Source organism: Crinia signifera, chromosome 4, assembly GCF_055691185.1.
Source record: "Crinia signifera chromosome 4, ASM5569118v1, whole genome shotgun sequence".
NCBI classification, from domain to species: domain Eukaryota; kingdom Metazoa; phylum Chordata; class Amphibia; order Anura; family Myobatrachidae; genus Crinia; species Crinia signifera.
In genome coordinates, this window is record NC_139220.1 from 211,167,320 (window position 1) to 211,189,228 (window position 21,909).

At 43.9% G+C, this 21,909-nt stretch overlaps 1 protein-coding gene across 1 annotated transcript; it reads right to left on the reverse strand.

The window, feature by feature from the left end:
* Positions 1-1,417: 1,417 nt before the first annotated feature.
* LOC146074958 (uncharacterized) lies at positions 1,418-18,203 on the reverse strand. The gene is made up of 5 exons (XM_083183713.1): positions 17,996-18,203; positions 15,174-15,276; positions 14,955-15,081; positions 8,681-8,785; positions 1,418-2,525 (listed from the first exon to the last, which is right to left on the reverse strand). Exons 2-5 carry the CDS (start codon positions 15,252-15,254, stop codon positions 1,525-1,527), a joined length of 1,314 nt encoding a protein of 437 aa, XP_083039839.1. The 5' UTR covers positions 15,255-15,276; positions 17,996-18,203; the 3' UTR covers positions 1,418-1,524.
* Between the last annotated feature and the right edge of the window lie 3,706 nt (positions 18,204-21,909).

Sequence of the window (21,909 nt, forward strand, 5' to 3'; positions counted from 1 at the left end):
CAGCGCCATTTGGTGGAGATATTTATTATACCCACATACTTCTTTGGTCTTTTCACACAGGGATACACATACTCTCTGTATATGTGGCAGCAGCTCTACCCAACTGTATAAAGAATAAAAGGGTTTGATCCCCCTGTCTAGCAGCCAGCGCTACTGAGTGATTTATTCACTCCCCTTTCCCCTATTCAGAAAGGCATTGATGTGTATGCCACCCCCGCCAATGTTCATTTGCGTACTGTGTGAGGACAAGGAGGCCGGCGTTATTACAACTTTCCCGGGATGGAGAGCCACTCTGCTACAGCGTCCTGCTTCCTGTGCGCTTATCTCCTTGACTGTACTGGATTTTTTATGTGTGACTTTTTTTATGGATGTGTTAATTAAAAAAAGCTTATATTACACCATGGATGTCCTCATATAAAGAAAACGCTACGTGAACACGGGTGAGAAACTTATAGTAAGTATCACCCAGTTCATATATAATGTGTGTCCCCGATGCTTGGGGACTTAACAGACATCTGAGGATTAAAGGTGCAGCAGCAGACTTTACTGTTGAGATTGACTACAAGCAATTGATTTCCACAGCGCTGGTTCCTCCTATGTTTCCCTTTTAGCAAAGTTAAATGTGACATTATTATCATCATCATCATTTATTTATATTGCGCCACAAGGGTTCCGCAATGCCTGACAATACATAGATGAGCAAAGAACAATACAAGAAAGATTGTGATTTACAATACAAATGCAACTTAGGACAAGTACATGGTAAATAGAAAAGACAGTTGCAGCAGCGGACACTGATGCAATTATAACAGTGGCAGAGATATATTCTAAGAAAAGTACATGAGGAGAGAGGGCCCTGCTCGTTAGAGCTTACATTCTGAAAGGTAAGGGGCAGACAAACTGGGGTGACACAGCTGGGATAGAAGCGAACATAAACATAGGGTTAGGATGAGAGATGGTTGGATTTAATGAAGAAGTGGGTCTTGAGAGCCCGTTTAAGATTTTGTAGGGAGGTGGCAAGTCTAATAGGGAGGGGTAGAGAATTCCAGAGATACGGAGCACAACGGGACATTGCACTGTATTGTTTTTATATTCTGTATTCAGTTTGCTTTACATATTTACAACTCAGATGTAGTATTCAAATATCTAAAAATTTCACTACATGACAATGTTTCATAATGTTTTTGGGACTTTTGTAGTTTCACGGTGCCTGATATATCAGATGCGATATCGGCCGAAATATCGATGCGATCCGAAGTGACTTTTGACCTGTTCATAACCCCACTATCCACTACGCATGGAGTTGATTTTATATATTCTGGCGGGCACAGTAATCCACGTACGCTCGCCACGCTTCGGGCTCGGCGAGCGTACGCAGATTACTGCGCTCGCCACAACATATAAAATCAACTCCATGCGTAGTGGATAGTGGGGTTATGAATAGGTCAAAATCGCATCAATATATCGGCCGATATCGCATCCCATATATATCGGGCGCCGTGAAACTACACAAGTACCATGTTTTTAACCATGTGAGATTTTTTTGTGCGTTGCAAGTTGGGAACTTTGTGCAAACTTCCTCCCACAATCGTCACAGGTGTACGGCCTCTCTCCTGAGTGGGATCTCCCATGCACTATAAGGTGGGAACTGTGCCTGAATGATTTTCCGCAGTCCTTGCAGGCATATGGCCTTTCACCAGTGTGAAGTCTCCGATGTGTGACCAGGTGTGACCTATGATTGAAACGTTTGCCACACTCTGCACATGCGTACGGTTTTTCTCCTGTATGTGATCGCTCGTGAATAACCAGGGTTGAGCCTTGAGTAAAGGTCTTTCCACACTCATTGCATATGTATGGTCTTTCTCCTGTATGAGTTCTCTGATGCACGGTAAGATAAGTGCTGAGGCTAAATCTCTTCCCACATTCCGCACATTTATATGGTTTTTCTCCTGTGTGGATTCGCTGGTGTTTCATTAAACTAGAGCTGTGTGCAAAGCATTTCTTGCACTCACTACAGGCATGGGGCTTTTCACCTGTATGTATGATCTGATGTCTGCTTAGAAGACAGTTCTGTTTGAAACACTTCCCACATTCAGAACATTCGTAAGGAGAGTCTCCTGTGTGGAACTTCTGGTGACTGATCAAATTGGAGGGAGAAACAAAGTTTTTACCACATTCATTGCAACTAAAGGCGGTCTTCCCTGAAGGCACTTTCAGATTGCGTATCCAAACTTTAGCGGCTTCGGCTAATGCAGGGTCAGGATTTTCATATATGGGGAAATTCAGATTTAGGTTTTCAAATGGCTTCTCCTCCTCTTCAGAATTAGATGTGTTCTTTATCTTTGCACGCCTTCTTAGATTATATACAGATGCCTTGCTAAATGACGGTGATAACATTTCTTCCTTCAAAGTCCGGGATCCATTTTGTTTTTCTATTTTGTCTGAGGATTTGGGATCTTCCATACCAGTTACAATCTGTTTTTCTATTTTATTCAGAAATGAATACAGATCTTCCTGAGGATCAGCTAAGAAATAATAAGGAAAACATTAGCATATACAATTGAAAGGTACAGCTGACACACAAAGCTGGAAGTTTAGAAGAAATGTCCCCAACACAAAATGTTCATACAAATAATATATGGAAATATTCTAATATGTTAAAATATGTAATTCCCTATCAAAAGCATGAATAAACACTGGCAGCGTCAGAGGAAACAAACTGAACACTTTCAAGATGACAAAGTATGGGTGTGCAATCAGTTGGACTAAAGTTCTAGTATTGTGGCATGATACACTTCTGAAAACATGTTGTAAACACCATTCTGATAGATCCCTGTTCAAAAAGAAAACAGGTTGCCCTCTCACTACCAAGAAACAGGTTATAGAATATATTGAGCACATTACAGTAGGGACCTGCCTGTGGGTGTATACATTGGGGTCTATACCTTTTGTAACACCAAAATAGAAAACAGACAATAAAAAGTGGTATACGCCACTTGGCGGTCCCTCTCTGGTGGATGCTTCCTTCCTAGTATACTTCTGACTCAGTGACTACTACTTTAAATTTAGACAAGACTTAACATTTCCATAAATATGGGACTAATATTTTAGACTGTGATTTTTAACGATATGCTAATTTTTTAACTATTTAGGGGGGTATTCAATCCCAGGTCACGACTGTCGATCCGCCCCGACAGCCGTAACCCTGTCCCATTTTCATTTTGCTCGACAGCATACCGTAAGGTGGGATTCAATTACCCGTTTGCGATAGGTAAAAAGGGGGCGTGTCTGTGTAGACGCTGTGGTTTGACGAGATTCGTCTGTGATCGCAAAAATTCACGGCCATTAACGGCAAACCAGGCTTTTAAAGTCAGGCCTGTTCTGTTGATCTGCCTCTTCAATGCTGACGGGAAAGGCAGCATTGAATAGGTGCGTGCCGCTATCTCCCCCGTCGAAAATAGTGGAAAGGATTGAAAAAAAAACCTTAGACTTTTTTTTTGCTAAGAGCACTACTGGAGACATGATATGTAACTGGCACTACTGGGGACATCTGGACCTGCCACTTCTGGAGACATGATATGTACCTGGCACTATTGGTGACATGATATGTAACTGACACTACCGAGGGCATCTGCACCTGGCACTACTGGGGGCATCTATACCTGGCACTACTGGGGACATCTGTACCTGGCACTACTGGGGACATCTGGACCTGCCACTTCTGGAGACATGATATGTACCTGGCACTATTGGTGACAGGATATGTAACTGGCACTACCGGGGGCATCTGCACCTGGCACTACTGGGGGAATCTGTACCTGGCACTACTGGGGACATCTGTACCTGGCACTACTGGGGACATCTGTACCTGGCACTACTGGGGACATCTGTACCTGGCACTACTGGGGACATCTGTACCTGGCACTACTGGGGACATCTGTACCTGGCACTACTGGGGACATCTGTACCTGGCACTACTGGGGACATCTGTACCTGGCACTACTGGGGACATCTGTACCTGGCACTACTGGGGACATCTGTACCTGGCACTACTGGGGACATCTGTACCTGGCACTACTGGGGACATCTGTACCTGGCACTACTGGGGACATCTGTACCTGGCACTACTGGGGACATCTGTACCTGGCACTACTGGGGACATCTGTACCTGGCACTACTGGGGACATCTGTACCTGGCACTACTGGGGATATGATATGAAACTGGCACAACTGGGGACATCTGTACCTGGCACTACTGGAGACATGATTTGTACCTGGCACTACTGAGGACATCTGTACCTGGCACTACTGGGGACATGATATGTAACTGGCACTACTGGGGACATCTGGACCTGGCACTACTGGAGACATGATATGTACCTGGCACTATTGGGGACATGATATGTAACTGGCACTACTGGGGACATGATATGTAACTGGCACTACTGGGGACATCTGGACCTGCCACTTCTGGAGACATGATATGTACCTGGCACTATTGGTGACATGATATGTAACTGGCACTACCGGGGGCATCTGCACCTGGCACTACTGGGGGCATCTGTACCTGGCACTACTGGGGACATCTGTACCTGGCACTACTGGGGATATGATATGAAACTGGCACTACTGGGGACATCTGTACCTGGCACTACTGGAGACATGATTTGTACCTGGCACTACTGAGGACATCTGTACCTGGCACTACTGGAGACATGATATGTACCTGGCACTATTGGTGACATGATATGTAACTGGCACTACCGGGGGAATCTGCACCTGGCACTACTGGGGGCATCTGTACCTGGCACTACTGGGGACATCTGTACCTGGCACTACTGGGGACATCTGTACCTGGCACTACTGGGGTTATGATATGAAACTGGCACTACTGGGGACATCTGTACCTGGCACTACTGGAGACATGATTTGTACCTGGCACTACTGAGGACATCTGTACCTGGCACTACTGGAGACATGATATGTACCTGGCACTATTGGGGACATGATATGTAACTGGCACTACTGGGGACATCTGGACCTGCCACTTCTGGAGACATGATATGTACCTGCTACTATTGGTGACATGATATGTAACTGGCACTACCGGGGGCATCTGCACCTGGCACTACTGGGGACATCTGTACCTGGCACTACTGGGGATATGATATGAAACTGGCACTACTGGGGATATGATATGAAACTGGCACTACTGGGGACATCTGTACCTGGCACTACTGGAAACATGATTTGTACCTGGCACTACTGAAGACATGATATGTACCTGGCACTATTGGAGACATGATATGTACCTGGCACTATTGGGGACATGATATGTACCTGGCACTATTGGGGACATGATATGTACCTGGCACTATTGGGGACATGATATGTACCTGTACTACTGGGGACATCTGTACCTGTCACTACTACCGGAGACATGATATGTAACTGGCACTACCGGATACATGATATTTAACTGGCACTACTGGATACATGATACGTACCTGGCACTACTGGGGACATGATCTGTAACTATATGTAACTGGTACTAAATATGTGTAAGGACATGATTGCTTAGCATTCAAATGCAGTGCCTGAGATAGTACACAAACTTTGTTAATGTTTCATGCACAAATATATATTTGTGTGTATTTCATGTGTTTATGCAACATTTTGTGTTTACACATAGGTCCGGTCCTCAAGATTATTTATTTTAATACTAAATATAAAAATAAATTATAAACCACACAATTTTAAAAACAGTAAATGAATGATTGATTGGACCCAATGGTTATAGTCACCGGTGATGGATATTTTGACCTGCACTGATCCAAATGTGGGATGGTGTCCTTATTAGCCACTTAATGGGATCCCGGAGATGACGTACGTGCGACCCCTGTGGGGAGCATAACGTCACTTCCGGAATAAACAGTATAGTAAGCATGGAAACGCCGATCACATCATATCGGTAAACATTACACTGATCTACCCCACCAAACAAGTTCCTAATAAAGCGATCTGCGGAATATATAAGCTCCTATTGAGGAGTTATGAGTACATGGACATGACCCGGAAGTGAAAAGGTTCATAAATCGATTTAATTTTATTATTTCCTTGTATTTGTCTAGAAAATTGTGTTTTATGAATTCCTAGTGAATTTATTTTTAGTGTTCTATTGCCTCCGAGTAAGTTGTATGAATTTGTTTATTTTTACACAAAAAAATCATGAATTATGCAAATAAGTAAGGAAGTGAGCAGGGTATAAAAATGGAACTCAGAGACATGGAGTGACACCTGGATAAAGCAGCCAGTAGCACTGCGAAACGCGTTGGTGCTTGTTGCTTTTTGGACCCATTGGCTCAAAGACTATTCCTCTACACCAAAGGACAATCGCCAACCTGCTGATAAATCAGATCGGACATTGGTCGTTTTTTGGAGGTCCCTCGCCCTATTGGATATGGACACCTGACCACTCGCAGCAGTGAAGACTCCCGACTTGGCCAATTACACCTTGTGCCTTCGGTTGTAGTTCATTTCAACTCTATCAGGATCCTATTAAGTGGCTAATCAGGACTCCAACCCACATTTGGATCAGTGCAGGTCAAAATATCCATCAGTGGTGACTATAACCATTGGGTCCAATCAATCATTCATTTACTGTTTTTAAAATTATGTGGTTTATAATTTATTTTTATATTTAATATTGAAATAAATAATTTCATTGATTTAATTGACAACACTAGCGCTGCATTTTTTGCTATTTTTATTTACCTTGATCTTTTAGGGAGCTGACTACTCCCATAAACGCTCTATACTAACTCTCGGTTAGTACTTTTCTTATTTTTCCGGTCCTCAAGATACCTCATTAAAATATAAAAATATTCCAAAATACAGAATAATCCTTTATCCAAAATTCTTCAGGTCCCGAGCATTTTGGATAAGGGATACTCAACCTGTACTATAAATCTATGGATTATCTCAGGTCACAAATTTAGATTATGGAATTACCCATGTAATAGCTTTTAAGCTTGCCAGCAGGGCCTTATCGGTCTGTCTTGTTTTATTATTTATGCTTCCAATTGCAAAGAGCAATATAATAAGATGGTGAAACACAATTACATCTTAATGATGTTTATGTGATCTAAAATATATCATTTTTTGGTCTTACAAGCACAGTGACATAACTAAACACAGTTTGAAGTCTGCATCAATTAAGATATTCATGAAAGCTAAACCTGTATTAAAAAAAAAAAAATAATCATACAGGCCAAGATTGGGCAAGCAATGGTACTTACACATACCAACATGCCTTGCTACAGTTTTGCTGTTTAGGGCATTGTAAAAATGAGGAAGGGCCTGCTAGGATGTTTGTTCACAGCAGTGCAAGAGATACCCACTGATAGAGAACAATTTGCATTAAAGTGTTAAGTGAATCACGCCTAAACTCATGTACAGTAAAAAAATATATATATATATATATATATATATATATATATATATATATATATATATATATATATATATATATATATATATATATATATATATATATATTGGGAGGCAATACTCCGGCACTCTGTGTGTCCCCAAGGACTTCCTTGCTCCGGTGCCCTCTTGATCGCTCCCTTCAGGAGCGTGGTATATGATGCAAACAGAACGTGCGGCACTCGGAGACTACGACTTGGTGAAAACAAGTGGAAAAATTTAATGCCAGATCTACGTTTCGGGGTCGAATCACCTGATGAAGGGGTGATTCGACCCCGAAACGTAGATCTGGCATTAAATTTTTCCACTTGTTTTCACCAAGTCGTAGTCTCCGAGTGCCGCACGTTCTGTTTGCATTATATATATATATATATATATATATATATATATATATATATATATATATATATATATATTTTTTTTTTTTTTTTTTTTTAAACAGGGTTAAAGGCTGTTTACTCTAGAATGCCTGTGGCAATCCTCTATTTATTCACAAGATTAGAGCTTTGTTAGGAATAGCTGTTCCGGGCAAGACCTCGTATAGTACTCGTGATATTTTTAGAAAGATGCCTAATCCAGTTATAGCTAAACATCCTAATCCAAAACAGGACAACCTAAACCTAAGTAGTAAACTGTTGGCAGGAAGTGCCAAACTAAATGAAATATAGATCTATATGATCTTTGACTGCACTTTAGTTTATAATGAGGTTTTTTTGCTGTGACATTATTATAGTCCCCATAACATTTCAGGAGGACAAATTATGGAATAAATACCATAATTTCTGAGAGCTATTTAATTGTAGAATACTAGAACTATTTCACTCGAGTCCATACATAGTAACTCCCATACAGATTCTCCCATACTTTGCTACATTTATAGAGGACAATAAACCATTTTATATAGCTAGATCATCATATTCCCTTTAAAATATTAAACAGCGAAGGTAAAGATGCAGATTATCTGACTGCCAGCTACAATACAGTTTTGTACAACAGATGGGAGATAAAAACTGCACAAGGCAGACTTGTCATGGTATATTTTATTTGGAAATTAGATTAGACTTAAACATTGTTATTAAAATAAAAATAATTATATTTGTATTACACTCCCCCCTCCCCCCCACAACCCCCCACAAACACACACACACACACACACACACACACACACACACACATACATACATTTATTTACCTTTTGCAAAACACGGATGATTCTTCGGCTGAATTTGAACTCGCACACAAGGTTTCTCCCCATGTTGAATTTTTGAGACTATCTTTGGCTTTCCATTAACATAGCCTGAAAATAATGACACGCCATTTATTTTGATGTATTTAGCACTTTACTACTTCAGTATTCATGGTATTACAGAATTCAAGCACATTACAAACTTGCATAAATAATATCGCTGTCTGCAGTATTCCACTATCTGCTAATGACTCTGGGATGGCGAGTGCAGGTGTGCACCCCAATCCTAGGAATGGCGAGTGTGGTGGAATCTTGTGTGTATAATTATTATGCTGGGATGCCGTTTACAGAGTACCACAATAAAGCAGCCCTGCCAATGTAATACCAATGATCCCAGGTATGGGAAAAACAGCACTCGCCAGTCTGTAGTAGTTAGTTCAAATGCAGTCAAAAAATACGTTTTATTCCATAGAGGAAAGGCCTGCCAACGTTTTGGTCCTTGCATGGACCTTTATCAAGGCAACGCAGCAAAGTCGTCAGGTGTAAAACAAACAAATCCAAGTGGAAAGGGGACTGGGTACCCTAAAATGTTTGGCACCAAAATGTTAACAGCAGATCTTAACACAAAACCTTCAACTCTTTGTTATGTTCCACAAACCAAAATGGTTTGTGGAACATAACAAAGAGTTGATGGTTTTGAACAATTGTCTCAACATGGCCTGATCCTGCTAAAAGAGTTTCCATGAAGGGGTGTACTTGGTCTACAATAATGTTCAGGTAGGTGGTACATGTCAAAGTTAATGTCACCCTAGGTGTTTTTTGTGGATCTACCCCAGGTGTTGGACTTAAGAGACTGTGATACAGAAAATGTAGCTGGGCGGATATAATGTCTGCACATATTCCAGTTAACATGGACATTGGAAGAACTCCTGGACATGGGCACGGAGTCTAACTGCCCAGGGGTGTTCACCAGGGACCCCCGGGAGCTTTGGTGTAGGTAAGAGTGTCTGAGTATTTCAAGGTCTCTGAATGAATACTGAATTCGGAGGTGCTGGACTAAGATAGCAACTGAGTACGGGGATTCTCAAAAAACTAGAAATAACCGAATCCGAGAATTCTGGAATAACTTGTAATAACAGAATCCGGGGATGCCAAAATAATTTAAGAATCCCGGACTTGGCAAGTACAACAGGATACTGGATAAACTGAATAGCTTGACTTGGCAATAATGAAAACTAAAGGTTGCCACTTGGGCAAATAACTGGTTCCAGGAATTCTGAACAAAACACGCCTGGCTTTGTCGAGGTAACATGATCCGGGGATACTGAACCGGCAGGCACACTGTGGCTGACTACCGAATGGTCAGTAGAAGACATGAGCAACTGACAGCCACAGGAAACCAATTAGCATATAGCTTGCACACAGCAGCTGGGTACCGGTTACCTACTGGATCACTCTCAGTGATTGGTGACAAAGTCAGCTGGATACTGGATAGTGGGAGAATAGCACTCAGCAACTAGATGACCGAATCAGCTGGATACCGGATAGCGAATAAGTAGCTCTCAGGAACTGGTTGGTAATATCCACTGGATACTAGCTAGCATCCGGAAGCCATAGTACAGCAGACCCTCCTGGTAAGCAATGGAGGAAGTTGTCCAAGTGAGGAAGATATCCAGAGAAGGGATCTTAACCCCTTGGGAGGGCTTTCATTGGTCAGTGATAATAAGCAAAGGTTAGAAGTAGCGCTGATCACTAGGCATCATGTGAACCACCTTGAGCCGGCTGGAAGACTCTTCACCAGAACGAACATACAACAAGCTGCAGTTTGTGACTACTGTCCGCCAGACCTCACCAGCCGTACGCTGATGAGATTCAGGGACCAATGCGCCCAAACAGGTGAGCAGCCGTGTCCCGGGTTGCAATTCACACTGGACCGTGACCACATGAATGCCAAGGTTTCACAGCAGAACAATGCCTGGAGCATCTCACTGCCTTTTGCTGGCTTGCCTTCATGCAAAAGTGAAAGCTGGTGTCATCTCTTCCCCAGCTAAATGTTGAACTTACACACAGTAATCTACATGATGGAAAAAAAAACATGATTTATAAGACCATGCCATCTTACATAGAAACTAAGAAGTTGACAGCAGATAAGAACCACTTGGCCCATCTGGTCTTCCCCTTTTTTAAACATGTTACCTCAAACCATATTTGATCCTTATTTCTTAGTAAGGATATCAATATGCCTATCCCAAGCATGTTTAAACTGCTTTACTGTATTTGCCCCTACCACCTCTGATGGGAGGCTATTCCACTTATCTACTACTCTTTTTGTGTAGTAATTCTTCCTCAAATTTCCCCTGAATCTTCCTACCTCTAGTTTCAGAGCATATTCTTGTGTTCTGTTGCTCATCTTCCTGTGAAGAATGTCTCCCACCTGTACCTTGTTAAAACCCTTGATATATTTGAAAGTTTCTATCATGTCCCCCCTTTTCCCTTTTTCAAAACCATGTGCACTGCAGGGGGGCATATGTAAAACGTGCACAGAGAATTAGATTTGGGTGAGTTATTTTGTTTCTGTGCGGAGTAAATACTGGCTGCTTTTTCTTTTTACACTGCAATATAGATCTCACTTTGAAGTAAAACCCCACCCAAATCTAATTCTCTCTGCACAAGTAAAATCTGCCCCACCTGCAGTGCACATGGTTTTGTCCATCTAAGAAGGATTTTGTCAGAAAGAGTGAACTAGAATAAGACCCTGAGTGTTCACTTACTGCTGGATATATTCTTTTCCTAGGCAGGTTCCATTATAACAAGATAATCAGGGTTAAATACATCACTTATTAGTGGGTTTAATGTTATGGCAGATGTGCATATATCTTTACAATCAATATAAGACTGTGAGTGTCAGGAATCGCGGTGTGCGCATGCACCACCTATCAGCACGCTAGTGTATCCTGCGCCTCGGACGAAGTTCATGGCAGGATGTCTCGATGTCATTCCCTGTAGTCACCTCCAGACTACCAGGTGGTCCCCTCCGGTCCCACACTGCATGGGTGCCACCATGACACCCGGTATCAGCTGACTCCAAATGAATACAGGAAATTCACTTATTGGTTCTGGCTTAATTGCTGCTGCGGCCAGCAGCCAATCACCTGCTACCTTGCCTTGAACAATTGTCTGTTCCCTGTGATTCCTCCAGTCAGCTTCCAAGACCTCCAGGTTTATTCCTGCTCCTGAATACCTGTGCTCCTGTGTCCAGCTGCTGCATACCTGCTTCTCGGGTTTCCTCCTGCTGCCAGATCCATTTCTGCTGAATATCATCCACAGCTATCCATCTGAAGTATATGTTGCACAGCCCAGGATTCTCCAAGCAGTGGACCACCATTGCATTACCATGAGTTCTCAAACCGATAATCTCACCATCGGTCCCAGTCCAATAAGTCTATCATTTGTTCCCAGACCGCTAACACCAACACCGGCTCCCAGGCAGAAGAACCATACCAACAGTTCACAGACCAATAGTCGTTACCATCGGAAACCCTGACCGATATTTGTCCCCCTTGGCTCCCAGGCCAATATACCTCCTCTGGCTCCCAGGCCAGACCATCTATCTCAGTTCTCAGACTGACACCTGTCATCACCAGCTCCAAAGCTAACCTCTTACCATCGGTTGCCAGACCAATAGTGCATCATCGGTTACCAGTTCTTCCAAGACCTCCAGTTTGCACATCCTAGTGAGTCAAAGACAACCACAACAGTTAGCTGTGTTTAGGAGAGCAGGGCAGAGGGCCGTGACCACTCGTCGTGCACAGCGAACTCCAAATTCCTTTGCAGAACTCCCTGGCGAAAACCACCAGCGGGTTAGACCCTGTGCTCCTGTTTGGTCAACACCCTGTCCCAGCTGCTCCCTTGTGTGTCATAATCTCTCATCCTGCTCTATCAATTCTCAACTCATCAGAGGCCCAAGCTTCCAGTATCCAGCACCCTCCACTGGCCCACCAAGGTCACAGCCAAGAACACAGAATACCCCTGTGCCGACAGTGGGGAATATATTATTACAAAAGAAAATGTGGTAATATATTTTAGAAGAAAATAAACCACAATCCTCTGTTTAAATAAAGTGAGCATTAACATGTCAAATGTTGAATAAATTCTGACAAACATCATAGAAATCTAGTGCCATAATAAGCAGGATCTAAACCACAAAAGTAATAGAACCAGATTCCCTGTGACTAACATTACCTACTACCAAAATCAAAGCATGAGTGCATGAAAAATCATTGGCTAAGTCTACACCAGCATAGAGAGCTACAATGCTACAAAGTTTGGAATATCTCTAGAATGCTCTAGTACAGTATATAAATAATATATTTGCACTAGCACATTCTATATTTGGGTATGTGGTCAAGATGCCGGTATTCAGTATACGGACACTGGCATCCCGACAGCTGTCAGAACACCAGTGCCAGAACTGAAAATACAACAGGATGCCAACCCCACAATACCAACAGCTGGCATCCCAAACATAAATATGCCGGGGTGGGTTAGGTTTATACACTAGTGGGTTTTAAGGTTAGGCTGCGGGAAGGGGAAGGTTAGGCTGCTTGGAGGGGGGTGTGTGTTAGGTTTAGGCACTAGCGGGGGCAGTTAGGTTCAGGGTACCAGGGTAGACGGGGGGGGGGGGGAGTGTAATGAGAGGGTTTGGGTTTTAGGGGGAGAGGGTTAGGGTAAGTAGGGAGCCCCTGTTAGGATTCTCCATAACAGGATGACGATGTCTTTCTTTTGACTGCTGGGAATTGTATAGATCCACTATATTTGCGCTCAACTTCATTTAATCTTAGCTTCTTAGCTCAGCCATCCCATATCCAGGCCAGGCTGTGCTTATGTGCCCACATTGCAGCATTACATACAAATACAGATCTGATGTATAACAGAGACTGATTTACCTTGTGCCAGTGTGTGTGTGTGTGTTATGCTGCAATGTAGACATATAAGCACAGCCAGGCCAGGGGTGGATATTGGCTGACTGAGTTGTCTAACAATTTAAGATTAATTAAAATTGAGCTACAGCAGCTCAATGTTGTTGTTTTTTCCCCTACCGGACTACGTGGTCAATAATGCTGCAGAGAGAAGTGCCTGTGTCTGCCCCTGCTCCTCCTTCCCTCCCTCAAGCCAGGGCCTGGAAAACTTGGGGAAAGGGAGGAACTAAGTAAGAGGAGAGGGGAGAACGGCTCGTGCTCCCACTACAGCCGGCCTTTGGATAGTAGCGGCAGCGTTACGAAGGGAGTCTGGAGGCGGGTCCCACAATGGCTGGTGGTGGCTTGTGACAGAGTCCATTTAACTTTTTGAAATGTCTCCATCTGTTTAGCATCTGGAGCAAATGGTGGAATTTCCTGTTTTACAAAATCCTAATTGACCCAGTTTTATCAAAACCTAAATAGACAAGCCTCTTGGCTTATCCGCTAAAGGGGAAAGAGTATCTGAACAAATCACCTCCCCCTTCATGCTAGCTACTAAAGCCACTAAACAGATTTCAGTCATAAAGTATAGCGGAAATGTAATCTAGCTCTGCTTGAACATCAATTGGGCTCTACTTTCCAGAGCAGTCGGTGTTCTCCTCCTATAAGTTGTTAACTGGGGGCACTATGGTGTGGCATACCATGTACTGGGGCACTATTCTGTGGCATACTTTGAGTTTGGGGTCCTACTGTGGTACATACTAAAAAAATTGGGCCCTAGTGTGTGGCATATTGTGAACTGGATACAAGAGATGGGCATGTGGCGGGGTCTGATGACATGTGGAGCAAGACTGATGGGCATTGAAAGGGTCATGTGTGGTGTTCTATAGAGGTTTTCATATATTTTAGTTGGGGACGAGGCCTACATTTTGAAGCTGGCTCAGAGATTTTGCTTTACAGGATTATGAAATAGATTGGTTTAGAACAGTGGTTCCCAAACTGTGTGCCGTGGCTCCCTGGGGTGCCTCAGGACACTTGCAGGGGTGCCCCAGGTTGGTGGTCCAGGACCAGTTCAAACTATTTATGGTTAATTTTTATGGGCAAAACCAGTGCTGGTGGCTGCCTATCATGAAATATGTGTACAAACAGATGCAAATCCTGCCCTTTACCACATAAATGACCCTAAGAATCGCATATAAACCCAATCGAATTCATTTTTGGGGGGCCTAGGGGTGCCATGAAAATTTTTTGATACTCTAGGGTGCCATGATTCAAAAAAGATTGGGAACCCCTGGTTTAGAAGATGTATAACACACACTTACCAAGTGATCTGAGAGCATGATAGTTTTCTAGCATAACATTCTTGTAGAGATTCTTCTGATTTTCATCTAAACAGCTCCATTCCTCCTCAGAGAAATAGATGGCCACATCTTCAAACAACACTGGTTTCTGAAATACAGAACAAAAGACTGGTACCCTTTTCCTGACAATATCTGCAAACAGCAACTTTCTAAAAAAGGCTCCATCTTTTCATGTCTCACCTTCAGGGACTTTCTTGTTTTGTATATTTTTGATTGTTTACATTTTCTGACAAATGTTCTGTCAGGTCCCTGTTGAGTCATATCAAGAAAATGGCACCAAGTCCTTTAGAAAATAAAAAACAAGAAATTAGAAGTTGGCATGCCATAGACAAATAGGTATTAGTTGCATGTCGTATTTACAATACAGGTTGAGTATCCCGTATCCAAAATGCTCGGGACCAGGAGAATTTTGGATAACGGATTATTCCGTATTTCAGAATACTTTAATATTTCAATGATGTATTTTGAAGTATCTTGCATGTATGCTGTATAAACACATCAAAAACATGAAATACACACAAATATATTTTATTTGTTCAAAAAACAAGGTTTCAAAACATGAAACAAAATTTGTGTACTATCTCAGATATTGAATTTGAATGCCAAGCAGTCATTGCCTTGCACATATATAATGCCAGTTACATATCATGTCACCAGTAGTGCTGTTACAAATGTCCCCAGTGAGTTTTTAGCAAAAAAAAAAAAAATTCACTTTCTGGAATGTATGGTTTTCGGTATAATTCGGATAACGGATATTCGGATACGGGATACTCAACCTGTATATTCTAAAAGTTATTAAACAAATAGTAATGCTTTCTTTTCCCACAGACATAAACTAATTGTTTAATCTTCACTGATCATATGTTATTTAGTTACCCAGGCACAGTCCACAGCTGCTGGAATTTATATTATGGCTTAATAAAAAAATGCAAAATAGTTTCAAGAATGTTGACAAACAACTTTACATGGTAACAATTACAATCACTGCTATAGTATCGCTCTGTCAGCTTCCAGAAATATATGTTCACTTTGAACATATCAACATTGTAAAAATGTCTATATACTGTTTTTGTAGTCATTCTGTCTCTAACCCTAATGGCAACCCTAACCTCATGGAAATGTTGACATCGGATATTCACTATATTAATGTCAATATTTTAACTATGTTGACATCATCTCTGCACCTGGGCCTTCTGCTGACACTGCAAATGTTGACATAACATATATTTAAATTAGAAGGGCAAACGTTTGGACCCAAGGCTATAGCTAAATAGTGATAGCAAATCCTCTAAATGTGTACACCGACCATTATGTGAACACGTTTGCATTTAATTCTTCTTCAAAGCATAACTTATTCTTATACCAATCTGGTACTGCTTTCATTTGATAATATGCCACACAATGGTGTTTCCAAATTCATAAGCAGCTTGATAACAGTGCCAAAAAAAAATAATCATAAAATGCCAGTGTATGCTTTAGAAAACAATTAGAATAAAAGGTACTTGTTTCCTAGCATGGCCACAAATCTTGGCCATCGGGGGTAATTTTAGTGGCCTGCGACGCGACTGACGCGATGCCCCCGATTTTTCCATTGAAATGCATTGAAAAATCGGGTCGGTCGCGTCGTGTGCGCCTAAAAATGCTTAAATGGTCCACCCGCGATGGCCGCGATTTCCCCATAGGGAACAATGTTAAATGCCTCAATTTACCCGCGATGACCCCGATTTCCCATTGGAAACAATGTTAAATGGGTCAATTTACCCAAATCATCATAGGGAACAATGGTAAATGGGCCAGAAAGCCCCAAAAAAAACCCTGACCAGTGAAATGTCCCCCCAAAAGTAGTTCACGCCACCCCGCGATGAACGTGAACCCGAAGCGTGACGAGCGCAGCGAGTGCGCGAGGGGCGTCGGTACGCGTCCTCCGACCTTTTCATACCCCCACTATCCACAAGGGCGTGGAGTGAGACTAGAATAGTGTGGCGAGCGCAGCGAGCCACCGAGCCCGAAGCGTGGCGAGCCCCACGAGGGGACGCGGATACCTTCACAGGTAAACGCGTCCCTTCGCGGGCTTCACAGGTATCCGCGTGCGCTCGCCACGCTTCGGGCTCGGTGGCTCGCTGCGCTCGCCACACTATTCTATTCTCACTCTACGCCCTAGTGGATAGTGGGGGTATGAAAAGGTCGGAGGACGCGTACCGCCGCCCCTTGCGGGCTCGCTGCGCTCGCCACGCTTCGGGTTCACGTTGATCACGTGGTGGCGTAAAATACTTTTGGGGGGACATTTCAATGTTCTGGGGTGTTTTTGGCCCATTTACCATTGTTCCTATGATAATTTGGGTAAATTGAGCCATTTAACATTGTTTCCTATGGGAAATCGTGGTCATCGCGGGTAAATTGAGGCATTTAACATTGTTCTCTATGGGGAAATCGCGGGCATCGCGTCTGGCCCATCGCACCCGATTTTTTTGCGCATGCGATGCCCGCGATGGCCCCGATTTTACCCCCGATGACCGCGATTATGATCGTTGTGGCCGTGCTAGGAAACAAGTACCGAATAAAATGTATAAATAATTCAGAGTAATGCAAAGTACTTCATTGTCCTATTATGCACTAACTGTATGGAGCAGACGGTATCCGAACTCATGATAGATTATATCTAGGTCGACAGTCATAACGTCGACCACTATTGGTCGACAGTCAAAAGGTCGGCATGGATTTTGTACAAAACTTTGAGCCAACAGACGGTATTTAATGTGAATGTCGACCTTTTGACCATGTCGAACTTTGCACTGTCGACCAATAGTGGTCGACCTAGACATTATAGATCTAATATACCAGAACCGCAGCAGACATCGTGGTATAACTTTATGATGATGCATAAAGGGTACCATCACAGACATCTATTAGCATAACAACTTCAGAAATCCACATACACGTTTTCTGTAGACTCAGTCAATAAATACACACACACACTGGCAGCTGTCACTGAAACCACTTACCTTCCAATAAATGAAATAAAAATGTGATTACAGCTAGCTCATGTCCCTGTGCTGCAATCAGTATGGAGAAAGATTGCTGGCACTCCGCAGCCTCCTGTTCCCGGATTTCGTATACTATACAATCAATGTTTGTATACAACCATACACAATCACCGGCAGAGTCGGGGGCATGATGGGTAGTGTGGGGACACCAACCAACCGGAGCAGCCTTTCGACAGCTGTGTCACGTGGTAATCAGCAGAACCTATCAAAAGCGCTAGAGAGAGGCGGCGCTCACGTCGACGTCATATACTAGGGACGCCTCTGTTCTCCACCGGTGCCAGTGGAAGTGAGTGACTCGCAAGTCACTTTTCTCCTGGAGGTGCATGTATGTTGTGGCTGACGGAAAGAGAGCCCGGTGCCTGATGCCGTGCGTAGCATCCGCACGCTGATGAGCTGTGTGCGGATGTACCCTGCACAAGCTCATGCATTTACCCTTCCATCAGCGTGATCAGAGCTGTGTACCCGCAGTGTGGCTTTCACGGGAGTAATGTACTGTATGAGGCAGAGCCGTAACTATGGTGGTGCGGAGAGTGTGCCGCTGCAGGGTAGGGGGAGCTGCTGTTGGTAACACTTGTTCTGTTTTTTTTATTGCTTTCTCTTGTAACTAATATACCCCTTTTACACCAAAATCTCTGGTCGTACCCGTCTTTGAATACGGGAGTTTCCAGGATTGGACCCAGCTTCCTACACACAGCACTGTGACTCAGGTCTGCGCCGTTTACACTGAACCTGGGATAGCCTGCTTTTCCCTATGGATGACATTAAAAATGTCCATTTTAGGACTGATCAACTGCCATCCAACCTTCCCTCAATGATTTAAAATAAAAATACATGACTAGTTAGCAATTAAAAAAAAAAATGTTGGTTTGTTTAATTTGTAAAATATTTTTCAAAAACTTGTATTCATTGCTCAAGCACACATAGCGGTATAAAAGTGCAGCATCACCCATGTGCTCTCCCCAGCCCCTTCCCCTGCAGCAGCAGACCAAATCTCCCATGTGCTCCTCCCAGCTCCCCCCCCAAAAAAATAAATAATATAAATTATACTTTATCCAATTATGATTTCTATGTGCACTGCCCGTATCCTTCCTGGCTGCTGTCTTTTGCCACTGCAGCGCACTGTGGAAAGGCATCCAGCACTTCTGGTATCCTTTCAGCACTACTCGGATGTCCCAACCTGGGTTGGGACCATTTACACTGCCCACGACCCAGGTCCAGCCAGTGTTCAACCCTGAAACAATGCCAAGGGAGGAGGAGAAGAAAAGAAAACTCTGGGTGGGGGCACCCTTATATTACAGATCAGGGTATGTTATGTTAAGATATAGCCTTTATTAGGTATGCTTTAAAAGAATAGTTAGTTCCTGTACCAGGGAAAAATTATTTTATATATATAAAAAAGCGCAGCAAAAATATATATGATAGTAATGTGGAGACTGACACTGGTCTAGGTCAGGGTATCAGAAATCCTCATTAATCCACTAATTAACACCAGGTTGTGGTCTGTTGTGTTGGGGTGAATATTTAAATCATAGGATTTTTCCTGGACTAGTTCTGTCTCACAGCGCGGCAGGGATTGCAGCAGTGTGCCGTGCAGCCATGTTAAGTAATGTACAGCAATGCGGGAGCATGTAAATCAGCGTGAAAATAATAACAGAGAGGTACAGCAGGTAAGGAGAAGATGAAAAGTGTCCACTGGTCGAAACCAGTGGTTACCTGGGAGACCCCACCGGTATGGTAATGGGAAGCCGGAATGAGGTCTGCTGCTGTGCCGAGTGAGAGTATGTATGCGCTCGCTGCTTCCTGCTGGCGTCCCTGCCTGGAGTGAGCCGGTCACGTGTGTGCACCACGTGTTCCGGCGGAGTCCTCTGACGTACGTTTCGCTACGCTTGGTCACAGAGGTGTGACCAAGCGTAGCGAAACGTACGTCAGAGGACTCCGCCGGAACACGTGGTGCACACACGTGACCGGCTCACTCCAGGCAGGGACGCCAGCAGGAAGCAGCGAGCGCATACATACTCTCACTCGGCACAGCAGCAGACCTCATTCCGGCTTCCCATTACCATACCGGTGGGGTCTCCCAGGTAACCACTGGTTTCGACCAGTGGACACTTTTCATCTTCTCCTTACCTGCTGTACCTCTCTGTTATTATTTTCACGCTGATTTACATGCTCCCGCATTGCTGTACATTACTTAACATGGCTGCACGGCACACTGCTGCAATCCCTGCCGCGCTGTGAGACAGAACTAGTCCAGGAAAAATCCTATGATTTAAATATTCACCCCAACACAACAGACCACAACCTGGTGTTAATTAGGGGATTAATGAGGATTTCTGATACCCTGACCTAGACCAGTGTCAGTCTCCACATTACTATCATATATATTTTTGCTGCGCTTTTTATATATATAAAATAATTTTTCCCTGGTACAGGAACTAACTATTCTTTTAAAGCATACCTAATAAAGGCTATATCTTAACTTAACATAACATACCCTGACCTGTAATATAAGGGTGCCCCCACCCAGAGTTTTCTTTTCTTCTACTCCTCCCTTGGCATTGTTCACCCAAAGACTGTCCAATACAGAGGCACCACAAGACACAAACTGTCTGAGTGCTCTGGGACCTACTGTTCCCGTTAAACCGGATACAAGTCAGTTTCTTACAGATCTCTCATTACCTCTTCTCATAACCCTCACCAGATAAATATCAGTGCGGACATACTCCTCATCCCTCCCCCCCCCCCACCATCCCTTCCCCTTCCTCCTTTGTTATCTACAAACTATTTGTGAGTGTTCAACCCTGGTCAGGACCTGGGTAGGAGACCAGTGTTACTGGACCTGGGTTGGCCCCTTTTACACCATCGCTGACCTGGGTCCAACCTGGGTTATGCCTTGGTGTAAAAGGGGTATTGGTCTTGGGCAAAGTGATTCACTGAACTGAGATACATTTATTTATTAACCCCTTCCCGACATTTGACGTACATTTACGTCATGGCCGGGATGTACTTCCCGACACATGGCATAAATGTACGTCATGAGTTTAAACTGTCACTGCGTCTCGAGACGCAGTGACAGAGGGACGATGTCTGCTGTCCCTGACAGCAGACATGTCCCTGCATGCCCAGGGGGGGCTGCGATGTCGCCCCCCCGTCGGCGATCGCTGTGATTGGCTGTTCAGTGTGAACAGCCAATTACAGCGTTTTCCTGTGTTACCAGCGAATCGGACGCTTGGTAACACAGGTGTCAATCACCGCCGGGCGTCGGGGGGCATGAGGGGGTCATCGGTGACGATGACACCTCACCCCACCCTCACCCCACCTGCCCCCAAGGCTGTGATTGGTCCGTGGGACCCACGGACCAATCACAGCCAAGGCGCGACATTTAAACTGACGGTGACTGCGCTGCAGACGCCATTCCGGTCTGGAATAGCGTGCAGAACGGTCACCGTGCCTGCCTGCCGTGAATACCGACCTGATCCTTGCTAATACTTACCTGATCCTTGCAAATACCTTACCTGATCACCTTATCACTGCTTGTAGCGTGCTGGACGCTTCCTGGATCTGACTTCCTGAGACTTCCTGCTGCTGCTGCAGTGTGATAGAGAGATAGAGAGCTAGGCCCTTATTCTGATTGATGCGGACTTTACCGCGTTCTTACGGATAGCGTCTTTACGGCGTCTGCGCATGCGTGGAGAACGCTACGCGCATGTGCCACGCCTTGACTCGGTACCAGTTCGGACAAAGCCCGTCCAAAACTGGTCCCCGCAATCAGTCGGGAAATAGGGGCGTATTATGGGCGTCATGCGGAATGACACATGGGCGTAGTTTCAAAGTGGGCAAAACGGGGCGGAAACATGGGCGGACACGGGGGA